The sequence below is a fragment of the Balearica regulorum genome, chromosome 3, assembly GCF_011004875.1.
Source record: "Balearica regulorum gibbericeps isolate bBalReg1 chromosome 3, bBalReg1.pri, whole genome shotgun sequence".
NCBI classification, from domain to species: domain Eukaryota; kingdom Metazoa; phylum Chordata; class Aves; order Gruiformes; family Gruidae; genus Balearica; species Balearica regulorum.
In genome coordinates, this window is record NC_046186.1 from 107,522,872 (window position 1) to 107,547,555 (window position 24,684).

The window sequence follows — 24,684 nt, forward strand, 5'->3', positions numbered from 1 at the left end:
AAGGATGGTTGTACAGGTTACATCGGCAACAGCAGTCCGCAAGAGCAGTCAAACACTGAAGGACAGCCAAACAGCAACCCTGCTCGCCCGCCAACACACAGGTTCTTACATTGTCACCCCCAGTCCTCTGAGCACCTTCCTTACATGGTGTCATATGGGCCTGCCACCTTTGCTGTTGCTAAAACATTAAAAACAAATAAAACTTTTAACTCATTGGGAATCGATTCTAATATTTATTATTATTTGATATTTCAAAGAGCACCACAGTTTGTAAAAGGTGCTTTACAGACAGTTGAGAAGCATCAGTTCCCTGCCTTGAGGAGCTTACAATCTAAAATAGACATAACACAAACAAAGGAAGGTGAACACAGGTGAGATGGTGTGGGGAGAAGAAAAGATGAGAATACACAACAGTTAAAGATCGTAAGAGATTTCCTTCTGTTATTCATGCATTTTAGTGATTCCATTAAAATTAAGTATCACCCATACAACAAACACAGAGTATTTCTAACAGGAGGGAACAGTGTTTTGACAGGATAGGGACACAAGTCGGGTGGGAAGTGTCAGACAACTGGGACAATTTACTCTGCTGTAGACAGACGACACAAGGCCTATGTCCTTCTGCACACTCACTGAAGCCTTACGGCGGTTTCGTGACGAACAGACTTTGCACCGCTGTCTCTGCGCTGCAGAAGACTAGGCCCTTATCAGATAAGGTGCAAAAGTATTGGGAAATTCAAATGTTTTTCATAGGTCAACTGAGCAATGTGCTCCCAAGTGTGACGTAAAGAAAGAGAGGGGAGAAATAATCCTGCAAGTTAAACAGAAACAATTTCTAATTCATCTCTACAGAATGTGCTGACATAAGTGTTCTTGTAATTTAAAGTCATCTAAATCCAGATTTAATGGAAGAGCATTTCAAGGCTTGGTCTCCCTCCCTGTGCCACCTGTACACGTTCAGCAGGTCAGCCTGCAAGGGGATGGTTTGCCCAACGGCCACCAGCAAATCAGAACACCTTCTCTAATTTCTAACTTCTAATTTTCTCCTCCCCTTGTCCAACTGATTTCATCACCTTAAAACAAACAGATCTGAGTAACATTAGAAATGTTAGGACTTAAAAAAATAAAATATGGTAAAAATACAGCTTACCCCTCCACTAAACCTAAGGCACTACTTTTTGTATGTGGAAAGTATTAAAGTCTGGAAGAACATTACGTCACATCCCAATACATATTATCAAACATTATTGTTACTGTTCTCTTCATTTCAGCTGGTAAAATCCAACTTTTTTTTTTTTTAAACACACAGTTATTATGAGGCTTTGCATGTTAACCGAAACATCAATTATCACATTATGGCATATGAGATATATTAAATTGTTATTAGTAAGTTTAGCAGCATCTAAATATCAGTATGAGAAGCCACCATCCCAAGAATGGTCCAGGAAAGCAGACTTTGCTGAGTTATCTGCTCACAACAGAGAACTGGCAGCAAAGCCAGCTATGTTCCTAAAAGCCAATAAGGGAGAAAAGGGAGTGTCTAAAATCACAAGCTAAAAAGCAGAGGGTAGGCCAACTGCAGAATATGAAAATATTTAGCCAGCATTCATGAATGTGAGAAAGCCACGATAAGGCAACATTTTAAAAATTATCTTCCATGGAACTTTCTCCATGGACTCCACCATTAGATGCATGCGTGGGGCTCCCACTTTCTTTAAAGAATACCAAATATGGGTAAATATTCATTTACTCTAAAAGTTACTCATTTGAAACAAGCAAAGCTTCACACGTCATCTAGAATGAAAGTGTAATGGCTCATGTATAATGAGGTCAAACTGAAGCATAATGTTCAAATATAATGGCAGTCAAGACTAGCTTTGGTATGTAAAATACTTAGGCATGCAGAATATGAAAGCAAAATCAATCCTGTACATCTGATGTACACAGAGAGGTGGTCTGTGCTGCAGTAAGTGCAGTTCCAGATTTCAGATCTTCACTACAAAGGAGCATCCACGATAAAGTGGCTTCAAGGGACAAGAGGGCAGAAGGGAGGCCAGACTGTACGGCCAGTTAATTGGTGACAGGCTGCTAGGGAAGAAAAACATGTAAATAAATAAGTTTGGGGATATACTAACAGGAACGATTCTACATTGTACAAAACAAGACAATGACCCAGATCTAGTATCTACATTAATCATACACAAATACGTAGTGATTACGGCTCTGTTAATAGCCAACAAGAACTTCCAGTTTCTGTTGTGTTGTAGCCCACAAACTTGCTTGTCAAAGCCAGACCCCTAAGTATTGCTTGCCGTGAAGAAAAGAAGGATGCAAATTTACAATTGCCTGATAACCTCTAATATTTTCTCTCTTAAATCTTATCTCACTCTGGGCCTTGGGCACGTTCATTTCTGCCCAAACACAGGAATACGCTGAAGTCAAGGGTGTCTGTTCATGGAGAGGACAATGTGGGACTAGGTTAACAGACCGCAATTTGCCATAAACGTATCTCACTGTTCATGTCATGTGACTATTGCATACCAAGACCCTGGAAACAACGCACAGAGAAAGCATCTTTCCTCCCTGTGTGGCTGCATCAGCAAGGGCAATCACATGCAGACAGGTATGTTGCACGTATGTTGGCATCTGATACAACATATCAAGTAGCCTGAGTTTAAAACATTCCATTTATCCAATTTTCATTTTGCACATTTACAATACAAATTGAACTCTCCAAAGTTGGTCTTTTAAAAGACATTATTAAAAACAGTAGTGAGCAGAGAGCAAGCAAGCTCCTGTTGGCTCTGCATCCACCAGGCAGTTATGCCATTGGTTAAGGCACCACGAGCATATGTCCTGTCCCGCCACTGACATACCGCAGCCCTGCCATGCAAGGGTCATCGCTACCAGTTCTAATTCTGCACTTTGTTCAATTTTTGGCATTTCCTCTGAAAAAGGCAGCAGAGGCAGGTTAGTGGGACTGCAGAGATATTTTTTGATTGGATTCACAATGCATATATAAAGTGAATATGTATATATTCACAAATAAATACATACATACATGCAAAAATTGTCACTTGCTTTGTAAAGTTCATCTATGGATGCTAGATAAAAGCTAGGCTGAGCTGGCTATTTAGTTTGTGACAATCTCATCCAACACAGAGATCAAAATATCTATTCTCTATTAAAACCTACTTAGTAATAAGGACCCTCCTGCCTACATAGCACTACACTGACTTCAGTGAAAGGTCATGCTGGATGAACAAATTTGATTCAGTAGATCTAGCCAAATTTGAAATTGCTCAAATAAGTTGGAAGAAACTACAAATAAAAAGGCCCACTCCATTCTTTCATACACTTTCTGCATTCCAGTGTCTCATAAAAAAAGAATCTATATCACCTAAAACAGTTGGGTGAAGAGAATTTGAGAAAACTATTCCCCTTGCCCTACTTGTTCCCCCTAGTGGTAGCCCTCTTTAAATACAAAAATATATTTTATCATCCACTTTCATAAACAGAAACAGGCACCCAACAAAGCAAAATGTTGCAGTATTTCCCATAGTTCTTTAAAGATAAATACTACTACTTCTGCAACATACTAATCTATTTAGAAATATGAAGATGATGTTCCAGCCGCAAAATCATCACACATGCTAAGACGCACAAAAAAAGAAAAAAATAATAAAATCTATTCACGTTTTTGGAACACGGTATGAATCGAGTGAAATAATTCCAGGTCTTTGTAAAGAAACTGCCACACAGATGAACTGTACACAGGGTTGGATGAGTATTCTTTACCTTGTGTACTCATTCTCCAGGGAATGTCCTTTCTATTTCCATCCTCTCTTTTAATTCTCAATATATCTTTCAAATAAAACATTAGACTCAATACATAACATCATATGTATGCACAAGTCCTTTTCTTCTACTTTTGTGCCTGAGAAACAAAGTAGGTAGTTTGGAACAGTCTAAATGAAAACTTAGTCCAGCCAAATACCTTACAGGAAGCTGCTGGAAAAGAAAAAGCTGCCTGGACTGAAGTAGCTCTGGACAGAACATTTATTTTCTAATCTCAAGTTACACTTTCAAATTCACACACTTTCAAGTCTAATGACTGATGCAATTCTGTATCCATTAAGTTAGGAATACAAATACAATACGATATTGCAAGGAGGTGCTGGAAAAATACCTGTCGAATTTGCTTTATCTGCAGTGACATCTCCCAGCATTAAGATTGATACCTACTTGCAAAAAGGAGTTTTTAATAGTAACTTTAAAAAGAAAAGAAGCTGCAACAGTGGAACAAGGGCAGAAATCAATTCTATATTGTACACATTTTCTAATGTCTTCTCATCGCATTTAAGCGTGGAAAGTGACTCATGAATTTCTTTCAAAACCTCATACTGATTGGTAAGAAGCAAAGTACCAGTCCTAACTTCAAATATGACCTGTGAGCAATACAAGGCTTGCGTAATTAGAATGAATTTAAAGCAAAAAGCCATTTAGAGATGACATAGCTGAAGAAATATTAATCCCTGTAAGTCTAGAAAATCCCCTTTTATAGATAAAATCATTCCTCATTTTACACTTGCCAGATTTGGGGCTTGATTAAGAGTCCTTGCAGCTTTTGATTCCCATGAACTTTCAGCTACTGATGGTGTGAAATGGGATGTCTTTTGCTCTACCTTTATTTTCTCTGCTTGGGAAGAGCCAGAATTATTTTAAAGAACCCATCAGAAATGGAAAAGTGAAAAAAAGGTTCTGATCTACATCCTGAAGCAAATTATCATTCGCTGTTTAACATTACACATCTATACTCACATCCAGGTAAGATAAACACTACCTGCCAACCTCCCTTAGATTTGTTATGTGTTTTCTAGAACCAGCTCCTTCATTATTTATATTTATTCACTTATAAACATACACACAATGTTTGTTGCTTATTTGCACTGAATATATTTGTTATTGAGAGATTTCTGAGTGTCTCTAGTATGAGATTTAAAGTAAATTCTTTCCTTTCCTTGTACATTCTCATCTAAGGAAAACACAGTGCCAGAAGGGCTCACGTACAATGTGCAGACTTCATGGTGAAGTGTAACAGAAAAGTACCATTTGCTGCAAAAGTGAGGTAAAATGAGTATCTGGAGACCAGAGGTTATGCTCATAAGCTTCTCAACTAGTGCAACTGCACAGCACACTTTATTTTCCAGTCTTATTGTTGTTTCCTTTGGGCTTTTCAGCATCTGAAAATCCCAATTTCAGCATCTACTTCCTGCATTCTGCACAACCTCCAAGTAATAATGATGATCATTTTAGACAGCACTTGTGTACTAATGCCTATGTCTTATGGTGGTACTTGTATAATCTGTTTGATATCATATCATTTGATCTTTCTTACAGTGCTAATTTGCATCTTCTGACTCACATCTGTGTCACTGTGGAAAAGTTTAGAAAGCAATACAGAACACACAAACAAGACTCTACAACTACCTGAAAGGAGGTTGTAGCCAGGTGGGTGTTGGTCTCTTCTCCCAAGTAACAAGTGACAAGACAAGAGGAAACGGCCTCAAATTGTGCCAGGGAGGTTTAGATTGGATATTAGGAAAAATTTCTTCACCGAAAGGGTTATTAAGCACTGAAACATGCTGCCCAGGGAAGCGGTGGAGTCACCATCCCCAGGGGTATTTAAAAGAGGGGTAGATGTGGTGCTTAGGGACATGGTTTAGTGGTTGGACGGGACAGTGCCAGGTTAACGGTTGGACTTGATCTTAGAAGGTCTTTTCCAATCTAAATGATTCCATGATTCTAAGACGCTCAAGGTAGCTTGAAGCAAGCAGTATGATACTCTCCTATGAACAAAATATTAATTGGTCTTTAGCTCATCAAAAATTTCAGTAACTTCCAGGTGAGGATTTCCTACATAAGGTTTCGTGGAAACAAACATGTGTGTGTGCTATTATGTTTTCTTTTTCCATTTTTCAACTTAAAAGGTTAATTTTTATGTAAGAAGCTCTGTTTCACTGAGACTAGTTAATTTGGAGAGAAAGTGAAAAATAGCATCTTATCTGGGCACCACGCACTGTTGAACTGCTACAATTTCACTGCTGAGGAAAAGAGGCTGTAAAGAGAGAGGCTAAATTGGAGCTAAATATGGGAAGAGAAGAAAGGAATTGAACTTACAGTAATACAGTTCATGGAGAAAGAACTTTCTCTTTCCATTCCCACACAGAACACAGGCCCAAATCCTCTTAATTTTGTCCCTTCATAGGGGTCATCAAAATTATCATCAACACTGAGAGGCCAACCTGCCTTAAAACCCAGGAGGCATTGGCCACTTCTCCTCTTACCCTTGATGCTTAAGTGTCATCCTCTTTGTTTAAATTTTGTCACATACAACAGAGCATGTTCAGCTCCATTTCCCTAGTTACACTGCTCCTGATATGAAATCCATCAACACCCTGAATATACTTTTAAAATTGTAGTTTTCTTTCTCTCACTTATTTGCAGCCTGAATTGCAGTCACTCACTCTCACATGTACTTTTGTACTTACCATTGGAAGGTCTTTGAGAATCTGTATACCATCTCCTGGACCCATATGTGCTATGTGGTTAAAATTAGTTGGGTTAGAAATTAATTTATTTCTCATTTCTGGATCACGTAGCATCTCCCTGGAAGAGAAAATACTTTTGTTTAGGTATTTCCTTCCAGGCGAGGATGGACATTTATAAAACATGTACAGCTTTGATTATCAGCTACTTTTAAATGGAAATTAACTATTTAACCATGCTAACAGTGATAAACCCTCGCTATCAGCACTAGCATGGACAAGCTTCCAGCTTGAAGAGAGGACAAGGGGCCAAAACAAAAGAATGCTGTTTGCAGGCTAATAGCCCACACCCAGTAGTTACTAACATTCAAAGAATATACAACCACTATGAGCTGATAAAAAGCTCTGTAAGATGAATAAAAGCAGAACTCATTTGTGATGTATTACAAAGTGGAGATGAAAATGAAGTACAAGATATGAAAATAGAATTAAAATAATACTGCAGTACCTTTCTCAGTCTGTAGTCAGAATTAAAAGCTCTTCAAAATGGCAAGGATGCATTTCAGAACCCAGAATAAATAAAATTTTAAAAGACCAAACTGCGACCAGCTCATAAAGGCAAGGACAAGAACTGGAATATTTATCTCCACTGTACACAGCTGTTACTTTCCTTAGAGCCAAAAAGAAAAGAAAGCTGGGAGCCAGCCATCGGTGGAAGACGTTGGAAGTTAGAAAACTGAAAGACTCAGTTCTTGGAGTGTAGCTTAGCACAGTAGCAGGTCATCTTTACTGAGTGATAGTAAATGGTCAGTAACATCCTCTATGAACACTGTGAGTAGTGCAGGCCTATTTTTATTGCCATTTAGGAAAGTATTTGTGATCTGTTAAAGACTTCTATTAGAAACACATCCTGAAGTCCTATGTCCTCTGAAGAGGTGAGTTTTCTGAGATTTATAGAATGTTTATGTAGTTAAATCTATAAATCAAAAAGCAGATGCCTTGGAATACTGCTGAGAGTAGAATTGCCTTCAGAAAGAAAAGCAGAACCAGAGTCTGAAAGTAATTAATCCATACGCATAGTTAGCAACGTAATCTCCTTTTGCAAAGTGTTTATTATGGATCTTTATATATACAGTAAATGTGCACACCTATGTACCTATATACAGTATGTGGAGACATGCATTCCAAATTACAGCTGTTTCACATAATTAATTTGAACTAATGAATACTTGTGTATCCAGTGCACATCAATATCCAAACTGGTATTAACAGAAATTAAACGTTGAGGATTAAGGCGGTAGTGAAGAGACAGAAACATCTGAATGGGCATTCCAGAAGGCCACAAATGAAGTACTACATTGGCATCAGTCACTGTCCTTCAGGGCCTACAGGCATGTACAGAAGACAAGTACATGTTGAATACCGACCTCCTCTGCTGCATCCTCTCCTCCTCTGGTACTCTGAATGAATAGCGGCGCTTGTTGTTGATGTTTCGAACCATTTGCTTCCGGCTGTTATCTGATGTCTCAGGAACTACAAGTTCATCGCCCTCTGAAATCAATATAAATATGATGATCCAGTGGGATACTTCATTAGGTATTCATGGAATTTGAATTCAAAGACATTTTCTCCCTCTGCTCTTGCTAGTGTTGGACACCACCCATCTCCCATCAAACCTGAACAAATGCTCCTTGATTTATGGGTTTTTCTTGGTCACCATCTACTCTGTTACATAGCAACAGACTTAACCCTTCATCACACACAAGCTCCATGACTATGTTCTCAAAATACCACTGATTAATTCTTTCAAACAAAACATTTAGGTTGAGCAGGAAAAGATCTCAGTCCTCTATCTCAAACTTTCATTGGCAGTTCTCACTGAAAATCACTAGAACAGTCTTGTTCTGACAGTTGTCTGGAAACTCAATGCGAGATTCTTTTTCATTCATTCCCTGCTCCAAAAAGACTACTCCTTTTGAAAAGTTTGAACACTGATGTATTTTGGTATAACTATGGGAAAAGGGAAGATTTTTTCCCCACGTGTAGGTCTGGCCAAGGCATCTTCATTAAAGACACGAAATGTCAGTGACAATCGTACAATAGGTGCGTTACTTCGAATGAACGCTACAACTGCTCTGTCTTGTTTTATATAGATGGAGACTAAAGTTATGCTTAATAAGCTTGAACATACCCAGCACCTACTGCTCACTGCCAAAACTGTTTTTGTATGAAACTGAAATCTCTTCTTTCCTTAAGATCAACTGGAAATTTCATGAAGTGTGGGATTTACTAGGTAAGTGGCTTCAGGAAAAAAAAAACTTGCAGACTTTTATGGAAACACACCTGGAGGACACTTTACTGTTTGGCAACCTTTTCTGAAAGGCAGTGAGAAGTGTACAGGAGCAAAGCATTAGCCTTAGTCACTTCTGATCCCATGCTCTCTGGTGTTGGTTTGGTTTTTTTTAACTCTTCTACTCTACTTTTAATATTCAATATTTATTAAGACTTGACATTTCTTTATATGTATGTCCACCATATTGCTCCTCTCTACCACTGTCATTCCTTTTGTAATAATTTGCTAGCAATTTAAATAAACACTGAAACATTGCCAACAGCAGTACATGTTTCTAGAGTGTTTATTTCCACTATTTTCAGAATAGTCGTTAAAAAATTATAGCTTTTGATTGTTAAAATAAAGCACATTCCCTCTCCACCTAAGAGGTTAAACAAAAAGGTTAAGGAAATTACTCAGGAGCAAGCTTATGAAATGGGGTCAAAAAAAAAATAGATCAAAAAGACTCATAACAAAAATAGAATTCTGAAGCTAAAACTTTGGCACATTATCGTATGTGGCCCTAATAGCAAGTTATGAATATATAATTTTATATTACTTCCTGATCCTTGGGAAAGGTTTGTATAGGTTAAGTATAATATTAATTTTAATCTAGTACTCCCAAGATTGCTATTAAAGCCTTTAATTGTGCAGGCATTTTTAGATAGTGTTCTAGCAGGTGATCCTAGATTTGGAGGGAGCGTCTAGTCCTTCTATTTTTTATTTCCAGTCTTCATTCAAGTCTTCACTGAGTATTTAAAAAGGGGAAAACCCAGTTCAGAGTAGCTGCCTAGCAGACATCACTGCAATCACTGTGGAATCTATAAGCTTTGGCTTTCTCCCAAATTAAGAAGCACACAAACATTTGAGAGATCACTTTCTACAATGCACAGATCCAGGCCAAAGAAAAATGTTCTTTCTAAACAAAAATTTGCATGATGAAAATCTGCTTCTTTTTACTTACCTGCCATTTTGTTTTTGAAATATATTAATCTAACTGTCTCCAGGCCCAAAAGGTTCAGTGATCCTTCTGTATTCAAGGGTCGTACCTGAAACAAAGAAAATCAGTCCTTGTAATACTAATAACTCACATTTATATAGTGCATCTTATTCTGAAAGCTCCAAGGTGCATTATAAACTCTGTAAAAGGAGCACTGTTATAAAACCAACCAGGGAACAGAAGAGCGTAATTGGCCAGAGCGAAGTCTGCTCCACAGAAGAACTGCAGGCTGGTGGGAGAAGTGTCTCCCACCTCCAGTAACACATGCCTGCTCTCAAGAATAACAATTGTGAGTCATTAAAGCCACCAAGCAGAGTTAAAAACAATTTTAGATTTTAAACTTCTGTTTGGAGAACGAGTACAGACTTGCCTAAAATGCCACTTAAAGACACAGGCTTAACAGCATTTAAATAAATAGTTCTGTTAGAAGTCTACTTTATATAACAATTCCATTTTGTCTATTAGATGCACAAAGCAATATGCTGTGCTTTTATTTTGTGTTAGTATCATGTCACAGCTATGCTTTGCAACTTGATAAGAACACATACCGATTGTACTGGTGATTTCCAACTTCAAAATGAAAGAAGCATTTCACCCCCCGAGTCTGCAAATTGCGTTAGAAACAAACTCTTCATAATAAATTGCCATTTTTGAGTCTCCTAGATGCACCAATTCTTCTTTGTTGAAGGTAACTTCATTCATTAAATGGGCAGTCGAGCCAAATATTGATCAAAGTACTAAATCACATTCTGCTGTGCAGGAAAAAAAACGCTCCGACTGCTTAATTACTCAAAGTTTGGACATCAGAAAGAGCAGAGGAAATTTCCTCTAAAAGGCCAGATTATTCTTCTCTCCTTAAGATGGTTAAGAGCTGAGCACCTTGATTTTTGCATTATTTATCCTTACAGCATTGCCATAATATCCTGCTCTGACATGTGGGAAATTGATATGCAGAGACTGAATGACTAACACAAGACCACAAGGACAATTTCTTGCAGTTCCATGTCACTGGAATGGCAGTTAAAGGAATTATCTTGACACTAAGTTGAAGTCGGTCTAAACTAGAAACACTTTTCTTTTTTCTTTCCAAATACAACTGAGCAAACACCTCCTAAATACCAAGGAGGTGTTGGTTTTCAAAAACTGTCCTTTGATCAAAGTGATCCAAACCTGACATCCATCCTGGTTTTAATATTTGTACTGGTTGAACCGAAATGTTCTAACCCTATCTGTCTACAATGTTCTCAAGCAGCAGAAGGTAGTGTTTTGAAGGCCTGTTTAATTATCTTAACATCCACCATCTTCTGGCAATAACACAGATGCAATCAGTTCCAATGAAGCCACATGCAATTAATACCAAGAAACTGCTCCCTACAATAATACCAGTATATGCTCCAGATTTACCACTCATCTCAACCAGTGAAACCATATGCAAAACACATTTTGTGTATTTTATTTTGAACAAAAAGCACCGGTTTCTTTACAGTAGCTCTTCTTTAGTTCAATTATGTTTAAACCACAGTTTTAATGATGGCTTCTAACGTGCTTAAAAAACCCAGTATGACTGTAGCAAAGCAATACTGAGTCTAGACCTTTCACTGGCATTGACAAAGCACGTTACCTTTTTGAGAGGAATAGTCTGAATCCACTCCATGGAGTTCACGTCGAAGATATCAATTGCATTTTCACTGTACACAGAGAGGTATGGTGCATTGTAACCTGAGAGGGAAGGATTAGGTATAATGTCATGTGCTTTTTAGACAGGGCTCAAAATATACCATTTCTTATGTTTAACCATATTTATTACAAAAAAAATAACCCCACAATATAGCAACAATCTTTGCAAAATATGTTTTAACTCAAAAATTATCAAGAAATTTATTCGGAAGGCAAACCAACACCAAAAAACTCTATAACCTCCGTGACTTTTCTTTTAACTTTGCAGAACCAAACTCCTTTTTGAACTGCAGGGGATTACAGTTTGTTCTGCCAAACACTGATGTGGTTCAAAGTTTTTTCTTCTAAAAGCCCTATTTTTAAGAGCTTGTATTTTCTAAATGATGTGGTAGGAAAATATACTGTTGTTATTGAATAACTGTCATTTGAATGAACTGAGCTTTTAGTCTTTGGACTCTGTACTAAATGAACATCAGTTGGATCTAAGCACCATGACACAGTCATAAAAATCTTCATGTTTCCTTCTAGCTTTAATTCTCTTATTTTCTGGACTGTAAAGAGAATTCTTGTGCTACTCAAGAGTAGCACTTCCCCAGGATAAAATTTGTTCCACTGGGACCACTTCTAAAGAAGAATTCAGTATTTCCATGTCAGCAACAAGACTGCCATGGTCTGCCAAGACTGTCAAGAGCATCCAATTTGTGTTTAAATGTAACAGGTTTTGCTATAAAATATACCCCCCATTCTGAATTAACATCAAGTCACTTCATTTAAGGCAATCAAAAAAACTTTCACAGATATCAATGACCAGTATAGATGAACGACATGTGAAAATACCTGGTTTTTGATCTATCACAAAAGCTTTCATTTTGATTGATTCATTCTCTGAATCCATTGTAATAATCACACTCTTGCTTGAAAACCAGAAGTGACACACAGCCTGTAAGAGCTGCTCCTTCCACACGCAGAAGGAGCTTCACTGAGACAAGGTGAAACATTCCTCTCCTCTGCAGTGTGACTGTACTGCTGTCACAGTGAGGTAAGAAGGCAGACTATTTTAAAAATCAACATGAGACTGGGCTCATTCACAGATACGCTGAGGACAAATTTAGCTAATCTTTATTTGCATTCAGAAAGATGTTAAAAAGAAGAATATAGGCATTGAAGGGGTTTTTTTTTAACTCCAACTGTCACAAAGATAAAGCCCCAGCTTTGAAAAATCATGCAATAAATGTTTAACGCAGTTCTTGCTGGAAACTGAAATATTGAAAACTTACAGTATTTTTGCCTTATGGTTATGAAATATATTTTTTATACTGCCTGCCATACATTGTATTTTGGAAGGGAGGAGGGAGGGGGGGGGAAAACTTAAAACCCGATGTTTTAAAAAAGCGAAGAGAGGAGATGAAATGAATGAGAAGAGCGTCAATAAAAACTGCACAGGAAGAGAGTTTGAAGGAGTAAGTAAAGAAAAGAAAAAACCCAGTAAGTAGGAATAAACACCATTAGAGAAAAGCAAGTCAAACTACCAGATCTTGATGACTCTGAACATCCAGAAAGCTTGAATCACAATGCTCAGCCAAAGTACAACGAAATTTTCAGACTTTAAATAACAACAGTCCACTATCAGTGGTAGCAAATGCCTAAAGATCCCACTAGTCTCTGTAAGACCCGAGACTTTCAGCTGGTTTAGAGCTCAGGCCATGTGTTTAGAAATTTGACATCAAGGTGAGAAATCCTGAGCCGTGATTCCTCTTTGTGCTACAGCAGTGGAGGTCAGTGACAGAGCTGTCAAAACTAGCGTAAGTGTGGTCAGGATGAAACCCTCTGACTAGATTAAACATGCTGACAGAAGCTGAGAGCGTTCATTTACCTGTCAGGTAATTATCCTTGAACTTCACTTCCTGTGGATATTAATACAAGCAGCGATCACTTCAATGTACAACAGCAAATACACTGACACACAGGGCAACTTACAGCAAGAAGATGGAGTTGCGGGCCACATCAACTCTTGTTGTCTAGATCTTCGGCCCTGGCAGTCAACGTAAACCCCTACGCTGCTAAAACACAGCAGGTATTCTTTATTTGAGATTTCGACTGCACAGATGGCATCAGTTGGCTGCTGTGAGATAAATGATAGTGTGTGGTCATCTGGATGGAGTAGACTGTATGGGCTCCCTTCTCCGTGAAGGGGATATTTTAAGAAACCTGACTGGTAGCCCACACAAAGACGGTCGCTGAAGATTGACATCCACTGGACATTCCCCTGGACTTGGATCTCCTTGATCTTTTTGTGACGTGTCTTACTCTGATTTAGTTCATAACAGAGGACCTGCCTTTTCATAGCTACACACAGGCACGTAAGAGCTCCATGGCGCACATGTCCAGAAACTATTGACTGACAGCCTTTTGTCTCTGCCAGCTTATAAAACTCAGTCTCCCTTCCGTCCAGGGCAGCCATAGGGAAAAGCCGCACGTGACGGTTTCGTCCTGAGATTACTGCAATGAGCTGTTCATTTGGGATAAGCTCAATCTGATGAACCTTCTTATTGTCACCAACACGGATAATCTCTAAAAAAAAACAAAACAAAAACCCCCAAATCCAAGTAAATAGTGTTGAAGTGTGAATTGATTAAACCATCTCTACTTGTAACGATAAACTATGAAGTAAACTCAAGAAATTCACTTTATTGCTTCCCTGCAATATTAAAAAGGACAGAATCAAAACTTGTATTTTAATAGTACCACATGTGGCAATGCTGGATAGACCTTTGGCTTTTCCTCATCAGAAAAAGAGGAGCAGATCCCATGCAATATCAATCGCTCTATTATTTCAGTATTCATTTCAAAAAACAGATTATAGCCACAAAACTACTGAATAAAGGGAAACCCTCAAAGAACTCAAACATACAATTAAACATGTTGCTTGTTGAATTAGCTTGGGCATCTGCCATTGCATCTCTTTACAATACTGAACATAAGTTTTAATTTCCAGTACCAAGAAGCAGGTTACAGAAAAGATTGAGCCAGGCTCCTTACTGAGGTGCAGAGCAGAAGAGGATACCCTGGTCACAAATTGAAACGGAGGGAGGTTCCAACTGGATATACAAAGAAAACGTTTCATTGTGAGAAGAATTACACCTTGCAACAGGCAGCCCAGAGAGACTGTGGAACCTCTTTCTTTGGGGATTTTCAAGGCCCGACTGGAGAGAGCCCTGGGCAACCTCGTCTGAATTCAGCATTGAGCCTGCTTCAAACAAGGGAACAAACCCTTCAGCTACATGCCAGATGCTAGACCTCTGTTACTGGAAAGGATACCCAAACCAGAAAGCACACAGAACACCTTGATTATCAGCTCTCACATGGAGTTGTCCAGCTGATAATGTAGTAAGTTGAAAAAAATGAAATCGGAGGATATTGAAAGCGAAAAAAAGTTGCAAAGTCACTTTCTGATTATTTGATATTAGGGAAATTGTAATTACCAGTTCCTAATCTCTTACCGTCTTTGGTGACATGCACAACAAATAACCCTTCTTCGTTCCCCAATGCTATCCTTTCATGATCTATGATACCAAGGAAAAAAAAAAATAAAAAGAGTTATTTTTCTTTGGAAATACTTCTTCGACAGTAATGATAAATCTGATTAACAGAGGCAGTTTAATATCTTGAAATAAACAAATATAAAGCCAAATCCAACACATTCATGTAACAAAAAAACCACTGGTAACCTCCCAACCTTTCAAATTTCTAAAAAAAAAAAAATAAGTCTTTTCTCCTGTTAGTATAAGTAATACCAAGAAACATGATTTTTAACAAACCATTCAGAGCACATAAGTGTACTATTGACTTTGAAATAACTATAATATCACCTTTAAATTATTTAAATAATCCAAGTTTAACATATTTTAGGCAGTAACATTTAAAATTACTGAATTCATTCTCTGCTTTTACGTTTTCTCTCTAGTCCCACAAGCAGATTTTGTAAAGTCAGTGATTTACATCTATTCTATAATGCTAATTTTGCCCAGTTAAGGAATTATGCTTATAGAATAACACTAGAGTAATGCCCAATTCTCAGTCAAAATTATTCATAATTATGAATATGTGTGAATAGGGGGAATATTCTTAAAGATCTGACAAAAGTACTGGGTGGTGAATTGCACTTCTCTCTCAAATCCATACATGTTTACATATGGAATAAACCCACTATGTTTTACTCTTTATTCAGTAGATAACGGCATTGTAACATGTTTTTGCAAAAATCATGCTCTTAGCATACCAATTTTCCTTAGAGTTTTCTTCTTATTTCATACCTATGATTGCTGCTGATTGTGTTGTTTTGATGAGGGGTAAGGTGCTGTCATAAGCTTCTTTGGGAACATAGACTGAGCGGTCTTTGAGTTTGTTCTTCTTCAAGATCCTATGCAATTCATTCAGCACTCCTACCCATTTGCTTTTTTCATTCTCACCGTCTGCTAGAATCAGGATTGAACACTTATTACTGGATGCAGAGAGCTGGGAAGCTGTGACCTGGAAAATTTTGAAATATATATTTTATAAGCAATAAAAAAATTCATCATGATCATTTCTACAAGGGTATCAGATGCCTGTATGTGCCCTTCTAATTAGCTGTCTGAACTAAGAATGCAAAAATTTAGACTCAGTTAATAGAAAACACTATCTCAATCAAGAACCCACAGCAGAAAAACCTGTAGATGTGAATAACTCAGCAAAGAACAGAGAAAACTTTGGCTTTATTCTAAAGGCATTTGTATTTATTCTATAATTTGGAAATGTCTGCCCTAAATAAGGTAGTAAGCCGTTTCTCAAGGCAATTTTATAATGAAAAGCATTTCTTACAAAATATTCTGTATTTTTTTTTAAGACCAATAATTTTTTCTGTAATAATTTAATGCAACAGGAATGGTCTTTGGAAGAATGATCTATGATCCTTTTCATGTATTTGGTACAGCTACTATAGATAAATGTGAAAGCTCCTTTTGTAGGTTTATCTCCTCTCAGCATGCAGACTGATGCACAGTCTGAAAGCCGGAAAAACAAGGAGTGAAATACAACAACGTAGTAAAGAAATGATAGGAGAATCAATAAGAGACCAAGGATACTTCATTGAGGTCAAACTTCAATAGACTATCTAGTAAAAATAATATTAGAAAAAGCCAATGATGGCAAAATCCTGATAGTAGATAACAGACGTAAATTTTGATGAGTGTTTTACACTAGATTTCTATACTGACTACCTGATGAATGAGAGTTTGCAGAGATCAAATGCATTATTTATGAAGAAAAAACATAAAATAAAAGCTTCACAAATAACACAACAAATTAAATTGAGAAGCAGAAGGCAACTTTAGGAAATGAAAATGTAGAAGGTCATGAAGAACAGAAGAATTCCAAATGACGAACAGGAGGTTAAGAAAAGTACGTCTTATTGTGAAGGTTAAAAAAAATAAAACCCAGTAAAGGGAAGATGAGAGCTTGTCTAAATGTACCAGTGCTATTTTTTTACCAGGAAAATGATATATGTACAGATCCTTATGCATTGCTGCTGCTGCTATGGATACCACACGGCCAGAACGTGCAAATGAAATAAAATACTAGCAAGCTGTCAGTGAATGCACACCGTACATCACACTGGGAAACTCTGTACTTGTGGGTTACTAGGTTCAAGACATAATACTCACCCTAAAGATACAGGGGATATCTTTTCGATTTGCATGGATGACATCTGAGGCCAAGACAGAACTCACTGAGAATTCTTCATCCCTTATGGACATCACAAACATAATTGGAAAATTGTTAAAGAGTAAAATCTGTATGCTTGGTTTTTTACTTATATTTCCATAGTACCAATAGCCTTGTTTTGTGAAGGACACAACAAGACAGTACTGAGATCTAATTTTAAAATTACCTTTTCCTCTTTATCTGCAGATGAAACTCACAAATGCAATGTTGCATAATTAATTCCTCATAAATGTTGATATTCTGATCTATTCAGAGTATCTGGGCATTGTCTGTTTAAATTAAAATCTTTTAAAAAAATAAATAAAATCAAACTTAAAAAATAAGCCTGGACCAAGAACTTCTCCAACTCTCTCATAAAAAAAATCCAAACTCACTAGAAGCTATAAGCTACAGTTGTTTGAGACTTCCTGGATAAACACTAAGCTAGTTCAGAGAAGAGCTTTACTTGGTTGGTATGTTAAATGTTCGCAATCTTCAGTGAAGTTGGTAGTATTTCAGTAATACTGAAGACAGTGGGAATAAACTCTTTGGCCCTTCTGAATCAAAAATTGTATTAGTTTTATCCTATAATAAAGTTTTATCTGTCCTTTCAAAATTCTATTCAACCCCAAAAGAATGTATTTTTCTTCTTTATTCATCCCAGATCTCCTGCACAGCTGAACAGATACATTTTGGCACATGATGTAGTAATGGAAGTTTAAATTGCCACATATGAACACACAAGTGTAGTTCAGGCTAACTGCAAATACAGCTTTTTTCCAGAAAATTAGAGGCTCTCAACATGGATTACAGTGTTTCATAAAAGCTCTGGAGCTTGCTTACTGACTTCACAAAAAGGAAAAGCAGGAAAAAACCTCCCAGTGCCTCTGAAAAGCTCCCACTCAGGACCAAACAGCTTACCTCATGTCTATGACCTGACTCACTATCACGCTGGGCTGGGATGCTTTTCCTTCTGCTACATCATATAGGAAGAGTTTAAAATCACAGATCACTGCCAGCGCTCTCTGCCAACCTTTCTTTACTCCAGCTGGTTTTGGTACCTTTAGCAAAATAAATTCTGATCAACTCTCTGTAAGTTTGCATGCAATCAAAAATCAAATAGACAGTATAAAAATCATTTCTCTCATCTAGGCTGACAAGCTTTTATTCAGTGATAACATTAAGCAACATAAGCAATACCACAGGTGCAGTAAGAGCATCAAACACAGCCACACAGACACCACAACATATTATTTTAAAAATTCATAGCAACATGGCTTCTTTCTTCTTATTTCACAAACTCAAAGCTATATGAATAAATACAGAGAAAGAAACCCGTCCCTAGTTGGCCAACAGGAATACGGCCAAAACTACGTGGAGTAATTTTAGTATTTATGTGCAAGTATCCACACCTAAGACGCCAGACAGCACTAGCATCAACAGAAAGACTCAAAAACTCACAGACCCTGGAAGATGATCTGATCTCTAGAGATGGACTATTCAAGACCAACTCAAAGCACAATGGCCGACAGATGGAGTGAGAATTACTGTTGAAAACGCTAAGAGATGCTTTGTGAAAATTTAGGTTCTGGCTTCCAAACTGTTACCTTAAGGTATAATTGAATCCATCCTCCACAATGCCCCAGTTACAGTTTAATTCCAGCTCTGGAAAACAACAAATTTAATATAAATGCCTCAAACACAGCTACCTGATACTTACTCGGACATGTCCTTCATAAGCTGTTCCTATGCCTTTCTGTGGATCTATTCCCAAAGGCCCCTTAGTCTGTTCGGGAGGGATTGGACATACTGCAGGAGCCTTGTCTGCACATGTCACGTGGCAAGAGAATCCACATACTTGTGAGGAGGAGAAAACACAAAAAGATTTGATGGTTATTTCTTGTGCAGTGCAAAAGCTATGATAATGTTGATGACATTTATAAAGGAATCCTCCCTTTTTTTGACCAACAACTGAATAGGTTCACTGAACTTTGCTACACTGAGACAGAAATATAAGTCTGTGCAGAGCAGCCATTCATGCTTTAATCTGCTCTAAATTCTGATTTTCTCAATTTCAGAGGTCTACAGATACATGGTCTGGTTTCATCCATGTAAGAAAGAGCTTAATCAGAAGCTCATACTGAGATAATCTCTATGATTTCCTCTAGGCCCAACTCTACTAGTAAACGAAAAGCTGAAAGCTCCTCTAATTCATGAGTGCCATTCTGTGCACATACAAACCTAGAACAAATTAGTCCTGGAAAGAAGCAAAATTGGTACTGAATGCCAAAGCTGTCTTACATTTTGCCCTGAGTCAGAAAGCAAATCTGCTGCCAGCATACCTGACCACTACTGTGGTCCCTTATTGCTATTTTCAGTAAATTAAACTAAGCTCTTCTACCATCAACTAAATTATCTAGGGACGTGCTTATTCAACTAATCTGTTACGCAAGATGTTCAAACTGTTTGGCTTCTACTGTTAAAAGACAGAAGCACAAGAATATATTCTGTTATTCAAAATATAAACAGAAGACTTCTGCATTATCACACCACAACATTTACTGTGCAATTTGCATCTATGAGAACTTCAGTTCACACTTCCTGCCCTCACAAGTGCTTACCTTCACAAGTACAGCCCTGTCGTATTAAACCAACCATCAGAGATGTGCACTGATTGCATTTTGTTGGTGTATTAAATGATTTCACTACAAACTGGTGGGCTTTAGGCTGTGAAACAAGCAGACAAGGATGTTAATACCTCTAACGCTTCTGAAGAACAGTTATTTTTTCACAGATATAAGAATGCATAGGTGGATTTAAAAAGGTAGCTTATATGTGTTTACTGAAATGAGATCTGGGCTGAAAAATATTCCTTATCAGTAATTGTTAGTGATAATTTAAACCATCCTCTAAATGAAACCATGGAAACTGGACCTTGTCTCTCAATATGAGTTTGCTTCCATTGCAGATAGGACAATTGCCAAAATTATTCCATTCTGCTCTTGACGTTGCACGTGTGTACGAATGTGCTCGGTGGTCACCTGGCGGTCAGCCAAGGTCAACCCACCACAGTATTTTCTAAGCTGCAAATTCGACATTCCTCTGTAAGAAGCATTGCCTTAGTTTAAAGCAAAATATCAAACTTTTTCAAAATTCTAATTTTTATGCTAGAAAGTTGAGTTTCATGATGTCAGGCACAGGCAATTTCAGAACACTCAATTTAAAAATAAGAGTATAGATGATGTTGATTTTGAAAGGTCTTTTCTTCCTGTTAGTTCTTGGGAATACAGACTATATGAGTAAGTGTTTTAATTCTCTCTCTGCCCTCAAGGATAGCAGTGCTGATGCTATGATATCAAGGCTAAATGATTACATAATGTGGTTGTATGATTCATAAAAGTCCTTATATAAAATCCAGGAAGCTGCTTTGCTTTTCTAATAAAACTCCCAGCAAACTAACAACTGGTGGGTGGAGAAAGGGTGAACGCAAAGGCTGTCTAAACAACCTGGATAATGTCTGCGATCTGAAATAAGACAATTTTGCAGACTACTTTAATGGGTAGGTATATTAAAATTTTATTCTCTTTCCTGTTTTTCACAGCATAAGGTATCACAGCTAAGGGCTCAAACTTCATCCATTTTTAATGACAGCTTTACTGTTACAATGGAAGCTTTCTATCTACAGATGGATGTCTTGTTTTGAAACTTGCAGGGAAACAATACTTAGCTTTAAAAATGGATGCAATCATAAAGGTTCTTTAGGGAACATAATAAATTAGAAAGCAAATCATCACTTACTCAGCAAAAATATTTGCAAAAATGAAATGTGCACAGTAAAATCTGTTTCACATTATTTCAAGTGCACATTTTTAAATTGATCTCCTAAGATGCTGCCATCAGAACACGCCTGCTCAAACTTAGCTTTCCTTTACACAAACGAAGTCTTTTGTTGCTTCTCAATTTATCAAAGCAGAGAAACGGTTCTGTTAGAAAGACATACTTTACTGATTAATTGCAGAAAAACTGTCATTTTTTTAATATACAGAAGATTCCTAAGCCATTGAGGCACTTCTGAAACTTTTATGAGAAAATTTTTCCTTTAATATATTGTATCTTATTCCTCATTTGCTTGAAAATACACAGTTCACTGTGAATTACCATACACTAACTGGCTCATTTGGCCAACGGCAAATTAATGTTAACAGCTGACGTAAGGTCAGTATTTATGCAAGTAAAAAGCCAGAAGACAGAAAAACTGGAATTCCTTCTCCCAGCCCAGTGCTGCAATGCTGGCTGTAGCGCTCACTCTACATTGCTTATAAAAAATGCAAATCTACAGTTTCATTTTAGGCTTACTCTTTGCCTCTTCTCAAAAATAATCATCTAATTAGCACACAGATGTGCTAATCCGAGACCAGCCCATAGAGGCATCAGTTTTGTACACAGAGGCACTGTGGAAAACACTTTATCTCTAGGAAGTCTCTTTCTTCACATTCTGGTTCGCTTATTGCTTTCTAATGTCCAAACTACTGTTTTTCCTATCATCAAATGCTGCTAGAGTGCAATGCCTAGTACAACTCGTCACACCACATAACATAAGAATGAGAGGTTCTACATTTTAGAAAGCAACCAGCTTGCATATAAGCAACCCTTCTAGGCAGCTCCGGTAAGATTACTGTGATAAACAGTTCTCCCGAAGCTGTTGCTCAGGAGTGATATTTTTCCTGTATAAAAAGTGCGAACGCTTGAGTGAATACCTTTGGTGCAGAGAGTCCCGATCCAATATATGCTGTCCTCATGGTTGGTGTGTGAATTGAACGGGGAGGATGATCTGTAACCTGAACATAGTCCCCAAAGGATCAGTAAGACATCAAATACACACTATCAAACATAGCCTGAATAAAGTAAAAACACTACAACATCCCACAGACCCCATCCCCAAACATACAAGCAATGAAATCAAACTGAGCAACACAGGAAAGGACTTGGAAAAGCAAATCTTTTCAGCAAAACGTGCAAGATTCATGTCTTAAATGTCAAAAAACTTTGTATTATCTTAAACATTTGGTTGAATCTTTTCTAATGTAAAATAATCAGAATTAATTTTTTTAACAGGGAAAGGGATACATTATTATTGTTGCAGAGCCTGGATAATATTTCCTATTGACAAGATTTTCATCAGGACTCCAAAACATGCTCTTACAAACTACAGTATAACATTACCTGTGCGACAACATTTCTTAAATATTCATGATAGAGGATATGTTATGAAGAGAGACTGTATCTAATAATTGATTCAACACAGTTCCCCTCCCTAATTAATTAACTGTATGTGAAAGAAAATGCAACATTCCCCAAAATACAGTTCACCACTAGCGCAGAAGGCTATTTTACAAAATCCTAAATAGTCTCTGCAGAGGAGTGAGCTTAAACAAAATTATTTGCAATAGTAACTGTTACATGAATGAAACTGTTACTCCAAAAAAAAAAATAAAATTCATCAACACTGAAGTACCTCGATTGGTTCAATCTCACTAGCTGTAGAAGGAGACCTTGATCTTGAATGGAGGTGAGACTTGCTATCTTCATCCCGTGATGGAGTATTAGACAATGTGAAATTCTCAACTGAGTCAATCTAGGAGAACAATTCAAGAGAAAAAAACAACCAAAAAAATAAATCAAAGACATCATTAAAGAAGAATTCTTGACTCTTACCAAAATAAGGTATGGGAACAGTAGAACTCCTAAGAGAGAACTGAGAGAATAAAAATTCAGTTTTAAGCAACTTCCTAATTAAGGTAAAACAATGCAATGAAAATTATTGAACATGAACACGCCAAGGCTTCTGCTGAGAGGTGAGCACATGCATAAGAGCTGCTAGTTCAGGGGCCTGATAGACACTGGAAGAGACTTGTAATTCAGCATTCTAAAAGGGTGACTGTTTTCTAAACACTATTGGGTTTTGTCCACTGGTAGTAGAGATTTGTTAGAAATTAATTCCCATATAGCCCATGTAAATCACTGCAAACATATTTAGGAGAAAATAAGGAGAAAAGGCACAGCAAACAACATATTTCCTTAGGTTAGTGTTAATTACATACACAGAGAATTGAGGGGGGTTTTGTGTCCTATCTGAACTACAAAGACATCCTTACCAGGAATACAGCTTCTTCAGGAGACTATTTTCCTAGTGCTTGATATACAATGAAACTAAACCAACACAGAACTTTACTGAACAACAAGGAATATAAGTACGACCAGGTATCTTGGACAACAAGTCATCTTTTGTCAGTGTGACTAAAAAAAATAAAAATCAGTGAATGCAGGATTCTTCCTTGAAAACAAGACATCTTCACATCAAAGTTTTCTATGTTGTTTTTTTTTTTTTTTTTTTTTATTAAAGCGAGATGAGGATGGTTTTCTTCACTAATAATAAAACTAAAAGCCGGAGGCCTACAGAAGGCTCCATAGCATGCCTGGCTTTTCTGGAGCAATGCTATCGTCAGTTCCCCATCGCTAAGGATTTGCCTAGCTTGCACACAAACTAAAATACGCAGCGATGTTTACAAAAATCATTTGAACATTCCAGAGTTTTCTATCCCATTTGCCATTGACACCATACTAAGAATTCCACAAACTTTACTGCTTTTTGGGAATGAAATATATTGCCAAGACAATCTGATACATGCATACACAGTCCTGTTCTCCAGAAACTCAGTCATGGTAGTGAACAGGTGCAGTTACAGTTTTTTCTTTTTTCCTCTTTTTTTTTTTTTTTAAATAGTAGTGAGTTAATTTTGATGGCTTCTAGTTTTATCACAGCCTTAAAAAAAATAAAATCTAGTGGAGAAAGCACATCAGCTTAATCAACTTAGGCATACTAAGATGCCTGCAAGTCTTTCTGTAATGAAAATGGGAAATGCTCAAACTGGGATAACACCTGTTTTCTACACATAGATCATGTGTTTCAAGCATTGAGGCAAAAATCAGCAGTAAAGCAAACATTTTGTGCTCAGATTTATCAGACGCAAATAATAATTGGAAGCTTTATCCAGTATTAGAAACATTGATGCCTTTAAGTAGTAAATCCCCAGACACATAACATGTTTCAGTGATTTAAAACTTTTTTTTTAATCAAGTCTAAACACATCATAACTTAGAGTCCACTCAAAGACTGTTTACCTTGAAAAATTCTACCTTCTTCTTAAAAGCAGTGTTAAAAAAATAAGCCCAATGAGCAACTACAGGCAAATTTTTCATAGCAAGAAACAGACATTCCTTTTCTTCTGCAAGTTGAGAGATCTAATCTATCATTTCATGAACGTTTCCAGATACTCCAAAGGCTTTCCCTTTCAAAGTAGCATCTGCATACCAAAGAATTTTCA

The 24,684-nt window shown here is 37.2% G+C and overlaps 1 protein-coding gene across 9 annotated transcripts in view; it reads right to left on the minus strand.

The window, feature by feature from the left end:
* The window catches only part of CDC42BPA (CDC42 binding protein kinase alpha), a 190,481-nt gene that overhangs the window by 12,534 nt on the left and 153,263 nt on the right, over nt 1-24,684 (minus strand). For 3 of the 9 annotated variants that reach the window (XM_075749397.1, XM_075749396.1, XM_075749395.1), the window contains 14 exons: nt 22,815-22,934; nt 22,057-22,137; nt 19,921-20,026; nt 19,020-19,156; nt 18,221-18,360; nt 17,260-17,341; nt 15,871-16,087; nt 15,058-15,120; nt 13,535-14,128; nt 11,502-11,599; nt 9,845-9,929; nt 7,976-8,099; nt 6,552-6,669; nt 110-178 (listed from right to left, as the gene is read on the minus strand). In XM_075749397.1, the coding sequence (XP_075605512.1) occupies nt 110-178; nt 6,552-6,669; nt 7,976-8,099; nt 9,845-9,929; nt 11,502-11,599; nt 13,535-14,128; nt 15,058-15,120; nt 15,871-16,087; nt 17,260-17,341; nt 18,221-18,360; nt 19,020-19,156; nt 19,921-20,026; nt 22,057-22,137; nt 22,815-22,934 (2,034 nt within the window). Of the gene's footprint in view, nt 1-109; nt 179-213; nt 2,089-6,551; nt 6,670-7,975; nt 8,100-9,844; nt 9,930-11,501; nt 11,600-13,534; nt 14,129-15,057; nt 15,121-15,870; nt 16,088-17,259; nt 17,342-18,220; nt 18,361-19,019; nt 19,157-19,920; nt 20,027-22,056; nt 22,138-22,814; nt 22,935-24,684 lie in introns of those variants that run through there. The other 6 variants (XM_075749403.1, XM_075749393.1, XM_075749394.1 and 3 more) reach the window with 3 other exon arrangements.